The following is a 19569-nucleotide window of genomic DNA, read 5'->3' as shown; positions in this document are numbered from 1 at the left end:
GGGGGGGGGGATAGGAGGAGTAGAGGAGAGGATCGAAAGGAGGATAAGAGTGATGAGAAAACATTTATTTTTTGTGGCTTTCTTTTAGGTAAACAGCAGGTAAAGGGTCAGATCACCTACATTACAAAAATAGAAAAGATATCCTCATTTTTCTGTCATGGTACCAGGCCACAATGATAATTTGGGTTTATCTAGAAAAAAATAGTCCCAATGACAAAATTGTTCACAGTGATTGTAATTTTTTATTTCTTTAAGAGCCACAGGGAAAGATCCTATTATATTGGGGTGGAGGAAGAAATCTCTGAGAGTGATATTTCAAACCAAACAACCTGCTGGACATTAGCATAGGTAAGTGAGAAAATTGTTTTGTTATTTGGATGAACTGACCCTTTTACTGGATAATAATGTGATTTATTTGAAAATATATTTTCATATCTATTGTCATGTGCACAGAGACAATAATAGACACAGGACAATGACACTTCTTTAGTTTAAAGTCCTTGGTAGTTTCTAGAACGATACTTGAAAAGAAAAAAACTGAAAAGAAATAGGAATTCAAACAGAGAGAAGAAATTGGTTATATTATATTGGTATAATAATAAAGACTACAGGTAGGAGAATGAATGAGAGGAGAAAAGACATTTGGAGAAGAACTGGAATTAATAGAATGAGAAGGAGGAAAGGAGGAAGGACAGAGGAAAGGACAAGGGAAGGAAGGAAGGAAGTAGGATGAAATCAGAAACACAAAGACACACATACAGTACATGGACACACACACACACACACACACACACACACACACACACACATACACACACATACACACACACACACACACACAATGTTATAGACTTTGATCACTTATTCATTCAGACCTGAGGAGTGAGCCAGGAGGATCAGGTTGCCTAATGACTAAAACACACACACACACACACACTTACCCACAGGCAAAGAATCCCACTGGCCAGGGCTCACCAGCTCAATTGAATTACTGTTATCGTACACCCAGGATTGAGACTGGGACCCTGTCTGCCCACCAACCACACCCTCTCTGTTTGCCCTGCATTGGAGGACACACACAACCACACACACAACCACACACACACACACACACAGGATCAAATACCAGCACTGTATCCACTCCACACACACTCACACAGGCTCCATCCACATCACTACTGCAATGTCCCACCACAGGCATGGTCCCATTATAGCCATCATTTACAGTCCGTATTGATTACCCTCTAGCTGTGGCTCTCTGTTTTAGGCACGCACACACACACACACACACACACACACACACACACACAAATGTAAAAGGACATTTAATTCCATACACATGTTTGATAATAGGTGCACATGCATACACACACATACTCGCATGTACATATACACACATAGAGTGTATACTCACACACACACATTCCCATAATGTTAGATCTCAGCCTATTGATTTCTGCTGGGAATGAAAATCACTCCTCTACATTACACCACTCCATCCGCGCCCCCCCCCCCCTTCAGTTCTTTTTGTCTTCATTCTGACATATGTCATTACATTGTTCAAACTAAATGGGACAGAGAAGACAAATGGATGAGGGATGACGAAGATCACTGATGACGACTGAGGATTAATGCAAATCCTGCTTCACAGAAACTGACCAAAACTCCAGTGAATGGTGAATTAATGCACAGAGGCTACAAGCGATCTGAAATGCTGTAGGTCTGGTGTTGCATAGAAATGCTGGTGTCGCTACGGGAGCCAAGAAATGAAAGACTGCCCTGAAAAAAAGTCAAATGAAGATGGTAGATAAGGGAACCTATTCCTGTATTTATGGAGGAATTGTGGGATTGCATTGTGGTGATATGTGTAACATTTCCATAATTTCCATATATCTCCTGCCTGCCAGAGATGAGAGAGCCTTGGCTGAGGACCAACTGTGCCATGTAAATGATGGCTGGTGGTCTGCTTACTGTGGTGTGTGATGGAGGCAGCAGAGAGAAGGAGAAGAGAGAAGGAGAAGGAGGGAGAAAGAAAGAGAGAGAGAGAGAGAGAGAGAGAGAGACAGAGGGAGGAAGAGGAAGAGGGGGTGATACAGAGCTGATGTCGCTGCCATGGTAACCAGCGTCAACTTGGAGAGGTAGCAGAACAGAACCGCTCTGGGGAAAGACCCAGTACACGCATGCACACGCACGCACGCACGCGCGCACGCACGCACGCGCGCGCGCACACACACACACACACACACACACACACACACACACACACACACACACAAAAATTCATCTAACAAGAACATACTCATTCATGTTTAATCGACACAGCCCTATTTTTGGAAGTGAAGTCTTGGCTGAACATGAGAATTTTGCTGGGATCCACCTACAGTAGGTTCGGTGCAGTCTGAATGATGCCCCGCTGGCCATTGATGTTTAATTGATATGTCTGAGCCAGGGCAATGTCTTAAAGATTCCCCTCTCTCCATGCCTCGCCTCCACCAACTGCTCTTTAGTGAGCTAGAAGTCAGAAACCCCTATATGAACCATACTACGTACTGCTTCAGTTTCATATACTTGCATGACTCATATCAACATTAAAATTTGCATTCAGGATATATAGATTTAAAAAATACCAAACATGCTTGAGTTGGACTGCAGATCTCAGTGCAGTGCATGCCCTTGAAAACCCCTCTATATGCGTACAGTATACCATACTGTATGTGTTCTTGCCATCTGAATATGCATTTTGCATATCCCCTGCTGAGGCTATGAAACAGAGTTCCCCTCCCCCCACATCTCACCCAGAGTGTAATGTGAATCTGTGCTGCACATGCGTGAAAGATTCCCCCAATTCTGTAATGTTATCTTTCATTTTATGGGCATATAATTAGACGTTTGATTAGCTGCCTTCTATTAACTAAGTCTCACATCTCTCTCTTTCCCTTCCTCTCTTTTCGGGCTGATCATAATGTCTCTGAGACAAAGATGAGTGTTTTTATTCAGTGTTCACGCACAATATATGCCCATCAAAACTGCCTGGAGCTCAGGCTGAAATCTTGAGGTTTCTTTTTTTTGTTGGACCCACAGTCCAAAATTCATAAATATCTCATTTATAATGACAGAGACAGTTGCAAATCTTCACTTTTGAGAAGCTGCAACCAGTGAATATATGTCATTTTCCGTTGATAAAAGACTTGATGAACCGATTATCAGAATTTTTGTTGATACATTTAACACGGTCAATTCATTGATCAATTAATGCCTTCGCAACTAAAGCTTTCAACGGCTTTTGTTCTGATTTTGTGACTCCGGGCCATCTACCTTGACTAAGGTAGATGTCATAAATGCACATCCAAGCCCAGAGTTTGGTATGTTGCAATTATTTCAAAGCACTGTAACAGAGAGGCAGATTCACTGCAGATGCCAGTTTGCTATTTATAGCACAACATGTGCCAGAGAAATGTGCCAACAGATGCAACTGGGTGTAACAAGGACATATAGCGAATATGGAAGGTGAAGACAGTGATGCTTTAGAGCAGGCCTGAAATATATGGCTGTTATCCAGCCTTACAGATACACATGAGGAGACAGGGCTTGGTGGGATTAACACAAAACAGGAGTACAGTCTACAGCCATGCTAGCAGCTCTGTAAGGCTGTAGAGTTTGGTGCAGTGATTATTTAAACGTCAGCTGATGTGTAGGCATCAAGACATTTCATTCAAAACCACAAACGTGAACCTCATGGCAGCACTAGACAAAAGATCAGGGGATCACCAGAGACTTTTTCTATTTTAAATTCAATTCAGTTTTATTTGAATAGCACCAAATCACAACATAGGCCTACATGATCTTAAGGCACTTTACAGGGTTAAATTTCCAGAGACCAAAGCAGATGACTGTCTGTACAAAATTTTATGCCAATCCATACAACAGCTGATGAGCTATTTCAGTTGAAACCAAAGTGGTGGACCGGCCATCAGAACCAACATTGCCATCCTTACAGCCATGTACACACACTCTCAGGGTACAATCTGCAAGCACACGGATTCACGTCGGAAAACATGCTTTTTACAACGTCAGCAAATCTGGGTTGTAATTTTGCCAGCTTGACAGCAGGACGGCCGTGTTGACTTTTACTTATCTTGCTTTGTGCAGTGTCAACAGATCTTAAAACAGCAAGACTAAGCTTGGACTGGCAACAGGAAGTAAGTTATAATGACGACTGACCGTGCATTTGTTGCCTTAGGTGTCACGTCATTCGTTGGTTTTTAGGGAGTGAAGACGGATCACCTTTGTGCTTTACCTTGAAATGGCAAGAGTGAGTTTTTTTTTTTTTTTTTTTAATCTCAGGCTATAATACACATGTGGTTTCATAAGTGGGAGTCACTTCACTCGTTAATATGATTCCTGGATTCCTGGCAATGTCTCTGGCTAGTAATGTGTTGGTCCTACCGCCACAGACGCAGCTATCATCTGAAATGCAATAATAGAAGGTCAGCATCTGTTGACCGTATATGCTTTGAGGAAAGGAGAGCCTGTGATAGGAGTCCACACAGCTCTACAGCAATATTGATTCCATTAAGGCATTTTAAAAACACATATACAGAGATGTACAGTGGTGGCCATCATTTCTGTTCTATGTAAACCTCATAACTCCACTTTAGCTGAGAGGTAATATGGAAAATGAAAAAGGATTTGGGAATCTCTTTCAGAGTCTATTTTTTAATATTTATTAAAAAATTTAATTCTTGGAGATAAGAGCTTTCACCAGTCAGTGATTATATGTAATATGATACAACTACGACTTGCAGCCGGATGTTCTGCTAATGCACAGATCATATAGTTTACTGCACAGGCTACTGCATATCCTATATCCATTACTACGCTCTCACAAGAGTAGGTTATATGTTTTCTAACACTTAAACATGGACTATACAGTAACAGGGAAGCTTTGAATGCAACTTTCATTGCAACATTTGTGGTATGACCTATATTTCTTTACCCATATTTTTTCTGAATGTCTCTGCAAATCTGCTCTTCTCTCCCTGCCACCTTTCATCTCTGCTTTATTCCCCTCTTGCACCAATTCTTCTCCCTTTTGAATATATGCAGAATATGTTTGCAATTTGCAAAGACTGTGAAGTGGATAATAAATGGAAGAGATGCTCCAGTTAACAAAGAAATGGCTTCAGCATAAGGAGAGAAGATCAGTTGGAGAAGGAGAAGGAGGATGGGATGTGAAAGGTGTTTTAGGAGAGGAGAGGAGAGGAGAGGAGAAGAGAGGAGTGTGGAAAAGAAAAAAAATGAGGGGGAGGCAGGGGGAGGTCAACAGAAGGAGAGGCAGATGCTCATGCCTCGGATGCCTGTGTGCGAATAATTATCCTGATGAGATTCACCGAGAGCAGCACGAAATTTCTGTGTTGTGGGGAATAACTCACGACACAGAAAAAGGAGACACAAAGGGTGATTAAGTTTTTTATAAATATACAGTAGTACAGCGTGCCTATACGGTGTGTGGGTTCAGCATGCCGCTACCTACTGTTTCTCCTTCATCTGTCTCGTGTTTGCTCCCTCCTCGTCATACATGGCGTGAGAAAGTGGAGCCACCCTCTCATCTTTTAAAGATGCATGAGGCAGCAGCCACAGAGAGTCAGGGGCAGACTGTATAGGAACTAAAGAAAGAAGGGCTGCTGAGTAGCATTGGTCTTCTACTGTGTAAATCACATACTGCTGCTTATAAACTCCCAACCGTTCAGTTTCTGTCTGATGAAAAAGGTGTGGAGGAACAATGAAAATCAGAGCATAATCGATTTTGGCTCTGACCCTCCTCCTAGATTAGATTTGGATGCCAGCTTGGTATGTGTCAGTGCTCTTTTCCTGCTATACCTGATATAAGGACCACTGTGTGTATCCTAATATCAGTAGCCGTCTCCTTTTTGAGATTCTGCCTGGCACAGTTGGATGGCAGCACATCAAAAAAACAGAATCAACACCAGTCGCTTTCTTTCGTGCTCTGGTGAAAGAGCTTGATCTCTCTGTCTCTACAATCCACCGCCTTTTCCTGAGATTAAAAGACAACACAGGTGTTGTGTTTGAGTTTGCACGCAACCACCTGTCTAACTCTTTATTCACAGACACACACACACAGATGATCCACATATACATCGTGCTGAAATTCATAAAATGCATTCTGAAAATGCATAAACTAGTTTTTTTCGTGTGATAGTCTTTATCACACATGTTGCTGACTTATGTGTACTTGTCTTATGTCCTATGTGATGTGATCTAAATCTTTTTTACCCAAAGGATGGAGCACTTTCGTGAGCAAAATAAATTATCTGCCACTAGTGAGACATCTCTGATAGACACAAAGTTCCTCCACCAACCTTTACATACATACATACATACCAGTTAGTAAAGTGTGACGATACACTTTTGAAGGGAGAGTGGGATTATAAAATACTAAGTATGTATTACGTGGTTGCACAAGAAGCATGGACAGTTCCCATAGGAATATGTTTTAACAAGACTGTCACGTCAGCAGCTATGCCCATGACTCAGTACTTATCGGAACAGCACAGCTTCGAGCTAAATGCTAAAGCTAGCACAGTAATATGCATCCATCCATCCATCCATTATCCTTATTGATTATCCTTAAGTCGCCAATCCCAGCAGACATTGGGTGAGGGCGGGGTACACCCTGGACAGGGTCGGCAGTCTATGACAGGGCTGACATATAGAGACAAACAACCATTCACACACCTACGGGCAATTTAGAGTCACCAAATAACCTAACCTTTATGTCTTTGGACTGTGGGAAGAAGCCGGAGCACCCAGAGAGAACCCACACAGACACAGGGAGAACATGCAAACTCCACAGAGAAAGAGTGCAGCTGGCTGGCAGGTTCGGACCGAGAACCTTCACCACTTCACCACCGTGCCGCCCATGCCAACATGGACACAATAACAATTCTAACATGCCAATGTGTAGCAGGTAAAATGTTCATTCAGCATTTAACATTTGCTAACTAGCACTAAGTTACCTGGGCCCTGCTCCTTTAATGAAGCTTAACTAATTCAAGCTAACATGCTGTCAACAGGCTAAAATAACCCTGTTTAGTCTCACCCAGCTAATTTGGTTCTTTGGAAGCAGTTGTTAATCCTGGATAAAGTAACTGTCTATCTTAAGTAACTGTGTGCTCTTATTTTGAAGTAAAAGCAAAATGAGTAGAGGGTTGAAAGCAAGATCAGAACTCATATGAAAGGCTTAGCGCAGTTACAGGCAGTAGACGTGTTGGGATGCCTCCCAAATCAAGTTATGCGTTCCTGCATTTTACTGCTGTGAGTTTGCTGTAGGTTACACATTTCCACAGTTTGAGCACTGATAAACTTTGGATATTACCAGTGAAAGTGGTCAGAATTAACACAGGTGATGCGGGTGCATGACTGGACATGCAAGAGACTTTTACTTGATAATCATATACATGCTATGAAAATGACACCTCACTAAAATCTCTCTAACAGCAGCTTTAATTCAATTGTTAACAAAGTGAGTTCTGCAGTTCATCATGTAATAAGTTTTCAAACGACCTTATGACCTGACTTTAGGTTTTTTTGCTCTTAGCATCTCATTTGGATTGGTTGCTTTTTTTTTTAGAATAAAAACTTTTACTTTGTTTATTTTGCTGAAGTCAATCGGATACACTGTCTGTGATCCATGAATATATGTATAATATTTTTACTGATCCACATATTTCAAATACATTTCCAATATATTTTAGAAATATGATATGATATTAGCCAGTACAGCTGCTAATCCTTTAATATAATGAAGTAGAAAAAGAGGAATCGGAGGATATTGTAAGGAGAAAATGATATCTTTTGGTTTAGGATATTTTGGGAAAGCAGTGCTGGATCCCAAACACCTCTCTTTTTCCCTCTCCTCTGTCTGATGCTGCTGATTTGTAGGTCATGTGTGAGCTTTAGAAATAAACTGAGAGAGTGTGTGAGCAAAGGACTTTTACCCTCTAGTGGTGAGCCTGGGGAAAACCCTGTCAAATCTATTTAGGAAAAAAATATGAATGTCCAATTATCCCTGCTCAGTTGTGCATGGAGGCAGTGACCCAGTTGGAAATCAGTTTCACATTTCCAAATTTCATATTTTATTCACCAGCAAGTCTGTAATAGTTAAGTGTGAATAAGAGGGATATGCTGTGTAACTATGTTGAAGTTTTCTTTTTCTTTTTTTTTTTTTTGGATGGCACAATCACCCAGACTGATGTCATTCTTGCACCAAACAGCTCCCAGCAGAATAAAACGAGCAGACTGAATCAGACGCAGCTGCTCATGTCGAGTTACACAGATGTTAGCGAGCTAAATTTTTTACTTCCTGTGTAAAGTAGTACATTACAGAGCTCTAAAAGGCTTTTTTTTTTAAATCATACTTTTAAAATGTTCACTCTCCACAAAAGTTAAGCTTGATTTTCAAAAATTCATGACCTCTCTGTACAGGTGCTCGTGCCATAAATGATTAAACATATATATTTGAAGTAAACTGGAAAAGGAAAATTCATACTGTCTTACTCATGTTTCAGTATTAATGAACTTCATACATACAGTATATGTATACACCTACAATGATATATAAACGATGAAAGGACTAGTATTCATAATGTAATAAATCTTGATATTTTTTACCATCCATCCTCATACTGTCTGTATAAATATATATATATATATATATATATATATATATATATATATATATGTGTATATACACACTGAAACATTCAATACTGAGCATAGTGTCGCAGCTACACATGGTGGACATCAGTAAGAAAAAGCACAGGGAAAATCCAATTGGTTGAAATTCAAGTTTTCGTTTCCAGTGTTAATTAACATAAATTAATACATCACAGTGTTATCCCCGAAAGTGCATAGTAGTGTTTTTTCACACATAGACACACACGTGCAAGCACACCAACACAATCACACTCTCCACACACGCACACAATAACATATGTTTAGAAAAATTGTCAACGGGCTCAGTATTTCACGGTTTCACTTGTCCTTATTCCAACACAAAAGCTGTGACAATGTATTTGGGGAACAGTGTCCCTGAGCAGAAAAAAAAAACATATTGAACTGAGCTCTGTGGTTTTCTGTATGCCACCACTGTTTCATTATTTTCCATTAAAAAATAAACAGGGAAATCTCTCAGCCTGTGAGCGAGTATGTGGGTGTGAAAGCAAAAAAAAAAGAAAAGAAAAGGAAGACATAGCCAGGGAGAGAAAGGGGAATAGAAAGAGACAAAGAGAGGGGAGCCAGGGAGGGGATAGGTGGTATTTAAAATGAAGATGACACGTGGGATAGTTTCCATTGCGCCTCAGCAGGCTCTCTTGAGATGGGAGTGACTTAACATTTCACAGTCTCATGTGAGACACAGACACACTAAGACATATGCACAGCCGCACACACACACACACACACACACACACACACACACACACACACACACACACACACACACACACTCTCATAAGACAGCCTCATTTGGCTCAGGAAACAAGGATCTGAAGGCTTTCTTTTGAGGTGAGGGGAAGTGAAATAGAGTTCAGTCTTGTCTTGAGTTTCACAATGACCAAGGGAACAGAGAGAGAGAGCGAGAGAGAGAGAGGTTTAATTTCTAAAACTGCATGCTCATATCATCATGGGAGTTTTCCATTATTTGCTTTTGGTGTCTATATTGGTATGAATGAGTGCGTGTACGTATGTGTGCAGTTTTAAAATTCATAGAAATCATCAAACTATTATGTACCTACCTTGCTTATTTACTGCGTCTATACATAAAACATGACAGATCTGCCCTTTCATTTCCTCACATTTCCCAGATTCAATCTAAATTCCATCAAAATGTTGACATCACCATACAAACGGAGATCTGAAACTATGATATTTATTACATTTTTAAACATACATCCATCCTTCAATGACCCATTAAAACTATCTTGAATGTGGAACATGTAAAGCGACACTATTAAAATAACTGAGGGTATGTAGACTATAATAGTTGCACAGCACTTACGCAGCATTACAAGGATATCTTTGTGTACTTTTGGTTTGGGGTTGCTTTTCATGGTTGAAGTTTGGTTTATTAATCTCAGTTGAGAGAAATCTTAATACTGCTGCATGCAACAGCTGGAGGAAGGCCCCTTTATGTTTCAATACACCCCTGTGCACACTGATGATCTTGCGGCTGAATGGGAGAAAATTCCTGCATCCAGGTTCAGAAATGTTGTGGAAAGCCTTCTCAGAAGAGTAATGGAGGCTGTTTTGTAACTATATATTAATGCAAATGATTTAGGAACAAGACACAACCATCACAGCAGGCCTATGGTTGTGATGCTCAGGTGTCCACATAGTTTTGGCATCAGTGCACATGTTGCACTGAAAAATTAGGCTGGAAATTCCTCTCTGTTGTTTGACTATCAGTAGTAAACACGCAATTTAAACTAATTTCTGCACCACAATATCAACCAACACATAATTTCTGTTGCCTCCTTCACTTACCTCCAAAGTCAGCTCCGACACAACACGTCCTCCTTACGGTTCTGGATTCAGACGGCTGGACGCAACCGCGACGACGGTGTTGAGGAGCGCAGAAAGCCTGAAGGTAAACTTAGAGCAATGTGTGGCAGTTTATGTATTTGGTAGTTAAACTCGTTTCAGCTGAAACAAAGTCAGCGAGAAACGTCAAAGCGTTTGCACTTCTTGTAAGAACAGGACCGGAGCAGACGCCGGGGTTTGACTGTCGGAGCAAAAAACACGCCAACGTTAGCTAAATAATGTAACATTAGCATTAGCAAACCTTACGTTAAAGTTTATATCGGTGAAAGCGAAAGAAAGGAGGCGACGGTAAGTTAATAGTTTTATTTCATATATTTGTCTCAAAATTGAGAAAGTTTTTAATATATTTTTTGGCACTGAGAGAGCATTGAATCATGCGTTGACGTGCGGTAATTGATTAGCCAACATTAGCTGAGTAACTCATTTGGCTAGGACTAGGTACCTGGTCAAATGAGGCTACAATTAACGATTAACTTAATAATTGATTAATTTGACCGTTACTGTTCTCGATTAATCATTTGGCCAAATGCAAATAGAATTATGAAATAGTAATTTAGTAACATTTTTATCATTGTGTTTATCTCTTTAGCTTCATTAGTATTATATTTGAAAGCATTACAATTAACGCTTGGTAGAAACAGCCACAAAGTGAATACTGTCAAGACAGAATCAGAACCACACCCTGGCGTCCATTTATGTATGATAAATAAATAAAAGAACAAAAAAATTACAATTTACAGTATTGTACAATAATCCATTTCAGATTTTAGTTACCTGAATGTTCTTCCAATTTTTGTATCCTAAGGATTGTATTTTCCTCACCAATAGTGCATAATAGTTTGCATTATCAAAGATTATTGATCGGCCCCTTGAAATTGACATAGTGAGCAAATTTAGGGCAATTTACAAAGTGAATCTTCAATAGAAACAAAAATTAAAGATCAGGGGACAGTTGTAAAAAGAGGCATTTGATTGATTATATTGGCATAGTTAAAAGCTGCAACCCTCACGCTTTACTTAGCTTTATTCAACTTTTCTGCAGGTTGCTTGAAAAACATGGAGGATCAAGAAGCATTTAAATACAGTCCAAGAAGAGGTGCTGCTAGTTTTCAGTCTCTGCCAGAGTTTGAGCCAAGCTTGCACCTTCACCATCCTCAGGCCAACCAGACAGATGATGAACCCGTTTACAGTGGTGCTTCTGAGCTGAGGTAATGAAACATGGCGGTTACAGTACCTCTGCAAGAACAACAAGCTTATTACTAATTGTACATTTGTCTGAATAAGAGATGACTTTTTTATGTGTTCCAGGTACCCCTCTGGTATCGTAATTGACAGAAAGAATTCAGAACTCAAATTTTAAGCACATCTCACAGTGGTGACATATAAATCCTATCTTTAAACATGACAGATGGACCGTCACTATTCTCACTCTTACAGTGCACTATAAAGCTCAGGTCATAAAATCAAGCTGTAACTGTTTCTTTACCAACAGCAATTTGACTTTTATTGAGTCATGGCTACTTGTTACTGAGGTTTCAGAGTGGGCAGGTGAGGAGCCTGCTGGCGAGTGTGTCCAGGCAAAATTGGGCACGCACACTGTCAGTTAGTGGATCTTATTAATGAGTGCACCCATAGTTTCAGGACAAATTGACAACCCAGTGGCTCATTTGGTTGAGATGCTTGTCATGTACTTGGTTTGAATCTGCTCTGAGCCTTTGTTGTTGTAGTCATTCTTTTTTTCCCCCTTTTGTTTTCTTTCTCTGTCTATTGGCAATCACAACTCTGTTGGATGTTTTGGTCTTTAAGTAAAGACAAACTCTTTCAGAAGTTTTCATCTAAACAGCTGAAATGTTACTGAAGCTGTGTGGTTTCATTTCAATGATCAGTCATTTTCATTATTTTCCTGTGGTCACTGTTTATGTTACCGTCTCAGGAAAGATGTGCATGCGTCCCAAGACCATGGCAAAGCAAGAGGGACTCTACTTTCTAAAGGCGGTGACATGGATTGGGCTTCCATGCCCCAACTGAAAGATAAACTCCTGTTGGAAGATGAGGTAAATAAATGAAAACTGCTAATGCTAATTGTGCTAATGTCAGTATCAGTTAGACTCAGTTTATCACCTCCAGTAGCTAATTTCCTATTGTAAAAACCTTAAAAGCAATTATATGCCTTACATGGAAGTTGTCCTTCACAGGTGACCTGAATTGATATGGATATAAATGATGGCATTACACCATATTTGGAAAATATGACATCAAAGTCAAATCTCAACATCTGTGATAATTAACAGCAGATTACTTTACCTGCAGGTACAGCAGTGTTTCATACCATTATCCAGCTAACTGGAGGGGTTCAAAACCATCTGCAGCCACCCGCCATGTTATTTATGACGTGAACAACAGATTAACATTCTCAGTATTTAACCCCCACATTCCTGTCTCATTACTTCTTCAACAGTTTGTGCCTTGACAGCAACATGCTTCCCTATATTACGAAACCACAGTCCCAATTTTTCCCAGGATGATTCTGTTTTTTGTTTGTTTGTTTTTTAAGGGTGAAGACTCAGGTGATGAAGCAACTGTCCTCTCTCTCCCTGGTGTGTCACCTGCTGAAAGCATAATCCTGGATGAAGAGCTCCTCCTGGACCAGATGAAGGACTTCCAGAATCAAGACAGGAGCACAGAGACTGAAGGTGCAGTAGAAGTCACACTGTGGGATGTCAGCATTCGGTATCTAATTCTAGTCTGGATAAGCCCCAAATCAGATTTGCGCTGCCAGTCTGACCATTACTTTACTCATGAAATTATGGATCGGTGTGGTGCTGCTCAAAAAGTTCAGCATCTGTGGACAGAGCTCTGCAGCTAGTGTTCCCAAGTTTTTCCACACTGCACAGCTTTTGTCTCCACTACACTGCACAAGTAGAACTCTCTGGTGCTACTGTGGCCTACAGGGCAGTAAAGAACTGCTCCATTCTACCTCAAAGCCATAGCCAAACCCTACACTCTGACACTTGTCGTCTGGACTGTTGGCATCCCTGTCACTTTGAAGATCCTGTTATCGCTCATCTTGTTAAGGCCCTTCTCTGTCCTCTGTCCAATGAACTACTGTCTGTCTTATTGTTTTATTTTTTATGTTTCTTCCAGTCTGGCAAACTGACTGGCACAAGAATCACATGGCAGCAATAAGTAGTGAGAATTTTGACAGCGTCCTGAAGATGTGTCCTGATTTCCATGGCTGCAAGAGCCACATGGCAGCATTTGTCTTAATAAGGGGTAAGCTCCCTGCATGCCTTGGGTCGATAAAATAGTCAAGTTATTGAACGACTATATTTTCCTTATTTGTTTAATCAGTAATCATTTATACACTGCTAAAGAGAACAATGAATATTTTATGTTAAGTGTCTTGTGAAATTCATAAACTGAACCTTTGCTGATGACAGGTCATCATTGCACTGCATGTAAAATGATTGGAAATGCTTATTTTAAATTCTAGTGTGGATCATGAAGGTTTTCAAGCATGAAAAAACATTTCATGGTGAATTATATGGAAATGTTTATGAAATCACATGTCAGACAGCTACAATTTCTTTTCATCTGATGCTGCAGCCAGATGGTTATTCCTTTTTCTTATTCAAGAAAATCAGCCTGATTGTGACCTGTGAGTCCTTACTCACAAGTTGATATGAATGGAGACTGATGATGAAAGCATTTGAATGGCATTTCACTCTTGCTAACTTCTACCCCTTTATTTCTTCTTTTCTTTGTTCAGACTTTTAAAATGTATTGTTAAACATGCTTCATCGCTTGTTGCTGTGGCTCACCTCACAGTTAAATGCCCTTCATCTCTGTCGTCTTGTCTCAAGCAGTTGGTGTTAACTAAAGCAATAAGTAAATAATACAATTGAATGAAAAATAGTTGAATTTCCTCCACAGAAGTGTTGGATACAGCAGGCCGTCCATGTGAGCATTACAAAGTAGTGGCATTGGGAGCTGGCCATTCAAGCTGCAGCAAGTGGCTTTGCTACAATGGGACAATGATCCATGACTGCCACGCCATCATCATCGCCAGACGGGCTCTCCTAAGGTACAAACTATTAATATGATTTTTCCTTAAAGTGCCAAGTATCAGCTTTAAATTAAATAAGTTAACATCAATATAGAAATAAATGTGTGGGAGATATCACCCTTACAACACGTAATGTCTCAACTTTTCATCAGCTCCACATGTAAGCTGTTTGTGCATGAACTAATGTGGAAACAACACACAGCTGTCCAGGTAACATTTAATGGCCAAGTGACTTACTTTGGACACTATGAGTTAAAAGAGCTATATCTCACAGACAGTTATTTCAATACTGGCATCAGCCTATTCAAATTAAAACTTAGACCTGGTACATTAATTTAGTATCCATTATTGTATTTCAAATGGAATGAGATAGAGTCTGAAGAACAAAATGTGTAACTGTCCAAATACTTAGAACTTCGCTGTTGTCACACATTGAATTCTTTATTTGTTTGAATGGGAAATGCCCCAGCATCAAAATCTTAACTTAAATTTTTTTCTCAATAATATTAAAGATGAAGTCATGACATACCTTTTTAATTTTTTATTAGAGTAGGCTGACTCTCCTCTGCCATTGATGGTGCCTCTGGTGCATTGAAAATGCTGATGTGGTTCAAACTGAGAATGGCATTTTCTGGCTTGTGCTCAGGTTTCTGTACAAGCAGCTTTTGCTGTTCTTTGATGCTGATCCAAATGCCAAGGAGAACTGTATTTTTGAGAGTAGTACAGACAGCCATCAGCTTCAGCTCAAACCCAAGATCAGCCTTCATCTCTACACCAATCAGTGTCCTGAAGGAGCTGCTAAGAACTTCTACTTCAAGTACAGCAATCTGTTCTTCTCTTGTTTTGACTTGTTCAATATACACTCATTGGCCACCTTATTTGGCATAGCTGTTCAGTCTGATTCAATTCAATACTACTGTTCTACAATAAAGTCTATCCTTATGACGCCTATAATGTTAAACTTTTTTTTACACTGTCCTAGGGGTTAAATGAATTATGTGTTTTAGCTCAGGTCATAGCAAGCGGTGCTGTTCTACTGGGCTTCTTGATATATTTGTTTAAGAAAATGGAAAGGGCAAAAGAACATTATATAAAGCATGTCTATATAATGTAGACCTGTGTAACTTTTAAACCTTTCCAACAATGTAACTAAAAGCTTAACATTATAAACTTCATAAACACAGATGTTATGGAAGCTGCAGCTGTTGCATTGGATTGTATTAGATTGTACAGGTGTACATAATAAAGTGGCCACTGAGTGCATATTTGATTTGTGTGTATCGTTTGGGCAGTATATTGCAGTGTGTATGTAAAATGGCTTTCTGTAATAGAAATTAAGGATTTAATTCCAAAACTGTAAATTTGACTTATAAGAACTGTGGCACCCTACAAACGTTGTAAAATATTAATTATTTACCTGTCAATACATTTCCTCTTGGAAATTGAATTATCTCTTTTTACGTTAATTCATATTTTACTTTTTCAATTTGTGTGCAGTGCACATTATATTTTGTAACTAAACTGTTGGAGTACAGTAGTTTGAATATCTGTGGTTTACATTTCTTTTGGCTGATACAGTAAGTGTGGTTGTACCGAAATAAGTAAAATACAATGTAATGTCCTTCTTAGGGGCTCCGCAGATAACACTTGGACGCAGTTGAAGCTGCAGTATCACGCCAAAGGCCTGCTGGTCCCTGTAGCCTATCTTGACCCGAGTCTCTGGGGTGCCAAAGTCTGCTGCATGTCTGGTAGTGACAAGTTGTGCCGTTGGACTGTCACTGGGGTTCAGGGTGCATTACTGAGCCACTTCATTCAGCCACTCTACATCACCAGCATGGTTATAGGTAAAGGGCCTCAAAGCAGTTGTTCAGCATTTAGGGATTTATTCTTATTTGCTTTCTCTGCAAGAGTTTTTCCTGAAAGATTCAAGAAAACATAATGAGACTATTGTGTTGATTTAGGAGGCCAGAAGCGCTATAATGAGCAAGTGTCTGACATCACCAACAAGAGACTCGGTGATGGATGGGAGCACTTTCTGCCACCATCCTATAAGAAACATAGCATCATCTTTCTCTGTGGCGACTACGTGGGGCCTGTTGTCACCTCCCTGCAGCATGATGACCTCAGCATCAACTGGTGCCTTGGTGACAAGGATGTAGAAGTTCTGGACAGTAGCAAGGGCTTCATCATTGATGGGTAAGATTTGGATGTAAGAACTCTTCAGAATCTTCTGCACACTGTTCTAAGAAACTGCATGACATCTAAGTTTGGGTAATTTTAAGAAGATAATGTGCAGTAACTTGTCCCGGCATCAAAATTATGGGATAGTTATGATGCCCTGTACTCCTCTTGACCTGACTGTAGCTTACCTCATTCACACTCCTGCAGCCAGTTCCAGGGATAGAGCAAAACTACTGGCAGAGGCTGATGCAGTTTGTTTGTTTGACAGCCTCAGCGAGGCCTGGGGCACCTGCCATCTCTTGGCTTTGTAGCTGCAGACAACTGCTGATGTCCAGTAGCTAGAGTCTGACACAGACGCAGCTCTCACTAGAGGCTGTGTTGTCCTTGAGCAGAGATTACAGCCAAAAATAGATTTGAGATCCTGCTTGGCACTCACAGTGTTGCTGCATATTTCAGCTTCTGTCCTGCAGCCTGAACTGTTCATTTTAGGGGACACCATTGGTTAAAGTGTCAGTTTGAGGTCTGTAGCATGTTTCAAACAATAAAGTAAAAATAGAAGAACAAAAACAGGCTCCTGAAAAAGACGAGAAATTGGTTTAGGGGGGAAGGATACAGGACATAAAGTGTGCAGGGGGACGTGAAGAGGAAGTGAAAGGATGGCAAGTACACCTGCTGAAAAAAAACACATTTAAGTGTGAAAATGAAAGGAGATGATGCTTGTGCCACATGAGACATCTTTAATTAAGTGATGTAGAGGCAGCATGCCAATTATCCCTAGCTTCTTGTAGCTATGGTTTTCAGCTCTGAAGCAATTAATAGTTTTTTAAAATCTTTTGCTTGCACCCACATCTTTTGAATTCTGCAAAGAGGAATCTCCACCAGTGTAATGGTCTTTGAACAGCCATTAAAATTATTTGATATCAGTCAATGCACAGGCATCTGCTAATGCAAACTTCTTTTAATGCTGTCACACTCAGTACCACTGCCAAACCTATCTTTATTTACAACATTTACAAGTGCTTTCTTGGTTTGAATCGTGTTGCCCTCTTACTGGGCGCTCCTTTAGTGTGTCATGGAAAGGACAAACATCCTTATCCCATCCCCTCCCCACAGGAGTGCCCCAAGGTTCAATACTGGGACCCTTACTTTTTGCAATATACAGCACCTCCTTATTATCCTCTTGCACGGATTCTCATATCACTGCTATGCAGACGACACCTAAATATACATATTGACCCCATGGTCTCTGCATGGATCTCTGCTTGTCTTTCTGACATATCCACATGGATGAAGGAACGCCACCTTCAACTAAACCTCTCTAAGACTGATTTCCTAGTCATCCCGGCCGAATCGGTCTCTTCATTATGGTATCAATATCAGAATCGACTCTTCATCTCTTACCCCAACCTTTTTTTTCTTGCAGTTTTGCAGTCTTTGCTTACTATACATTGTACTTGTGACAATTACAATTTGAACCGCCATCCCTCTAAAAGAGATAGAAGAGCTTGTAGTGGACAGTGGAGTGTTAAGCATCCAAAAAGTCACATTCAGGAGTAGGTAGAGACTGAAAAAGAGCTAAAAGAAAGTGAGTAATAGATGAGGTGAACATAAGTGTTGCTCCATAACTGCTGAATGTGTAACTGTTTGCTTACAATTTCAACTTAAAAGGTGATGTTATATCAGTGTTGTGCTCACAATGTCACAACAGTTTCCATCAAATAATGCACATTGGTTGTCTTGTGGTCTAACCTGGAATATTTGAAATGCACTAGTGTATAGGTAAGAAAATCAATACATGTATAGTGAAACATCCATTAGCGGATTACTAGTTATGTTGCACTTTCTTATTTCCCAGCTCTCCCTCTGTGAGTGGGCCAGGCTTCTCCAGCAGACTTAGCAAGAGAGCCCTCTACAGTTATTTCCGCCAGGTTGCACAGCTGGGTGGGCATAGCTATCTGCTGGATCTTCCCACCTACCACAGTGTCAAGGTGTGTGTGTCAGCTATAGATGATCTCATTGGTGCTCTTTGCTCACTCCTGAGAAGTGTGTCACTGTAAACCTATAAGGTGTGGTAATGATGAATGTGCTGTGTATTCTGCTAGAGTGTGTTGTGACTTTCCTGCAATGCAGTTTTAAGACAGATGTGATGAATGATATTGTTAATGGTTTGTTTGTAGGGGGAAGCCGCCGTCTACCAGACAGTCAAAGATCTGGTCAAGCAACAGTTTCTGAAAATCCATGCTGGTCCATGGAATTCAAAAAAGCTGGTGGATTGCTTTAGTGTTTGAACACTTTTCCAGAAGCTGGCAATGTGCAAGTTTATCCTAGTTCCTCTTGAGATTTTGTTTGCTGTTGGTCTGTGTACTAATCACCTTTTATCAGTAATTCAGCTTTTGTTTTATGCATAACATTTTCAGTTTTGTGTAGGTGTTTGAGAAAAATAAACGAGACCCTACTGTTATGCACCACAGTAAAGTAGTCAGTTTGAATGAGTTGTGGGTGGGAACATTGCTTAAAGGCCAAAGCTGAAAGGGAACACTTTCCCTGCCCTGTCAAATAGAATTGAGCAACATTATCACCCTGTCGTTCTGTCGCCAAAAGCTCGCACTGAACAAAAAAGCAAGTTGTGTTGATGTATCAACCAAATTATGCAAGCAGTCATTGGTATGGAGAGGCCGTTATGAACAGGTAATTATTTTGTG

At 40.2% G+C, this 19569-nt stretch overlaps 1 protein-coding gene across 3 annotated transcripts in view; it reads left to right on the top strand.

Moving 5' to 3' along the window:
- The window catches only part of adad2 (adenosine deaminase domain containing 2), a 28366-nt gene that overhangs the window by 6024 nt on the left and 2773 nt on the right, over positions 1-19569 (top strand). For 2 of the 3 annotated variants that reach the window (XM_023429462.2, XM_087180157.1), the window contains exons 1-12: positions 85-348; positions 10572-10666; positions 11663-11828; positions 12554-12674; positions 13175-13313; positions 13765-13893; positions 14554-14704; positions 15333-15503; positions 16316-16530; positions 16648-16882; positions 18723-18855; positions 19045-19555. In XM_023429462.2, coding sequence (XP_023285230.1) covers positions 11677-11828; positions 12554-12674; positions 13175-13313; positions 13765-13893; positions 14554-14704; positions 15333-15503; positions 16316-16530; positions 16648-16882; positions 18723-18855; positions 19045-19155 — 1557 coding nt within the window. In that variant the 5' untranslated portion in view covers positions 85-348; positions 10572-10666; positions 11663-11676 and the 3' untranslated portion in view covers positions 19156-19555. Of the gene's footprint in view, positions 1-84; positions 349-10571; positions 10667-11662; positions 11829-12553; positions 12675-13174; positions 13314-13764; positions 13894-14553; positions 14705-15332; positions 15504-16315; positions 16531-16647; positions 16883-18722; positions 18856-19044; positions 19556-19569 lie in introns of those variants that run through there. The other variant, XM_087180156.1, reaches the window with a different exon arrangement.

The sequence above is a fragment of the Seriola lalandi genome, unplaced genomic scaffold (assembly GCF_002814215.2).
Source record: "Seriola lalandi dorsalis isolate HSWRI2012SDOR001 ecotype SW California unplaced genomic scaffold, Sedor1 jcf7180002054893, whole genome shotgun sequence".
Taxonomy (NCBI): domain Eukaryota; kingdom Metazoa; phylum Chordata; class Actinopteri; order Carangiformes; family Carangidae; genus Seriola; species Seriola lalandi.
Note: the sequence above shows the minus strand (reverse complement) of the source record. Positions and strands in the feature narration are given on the sequence as shown.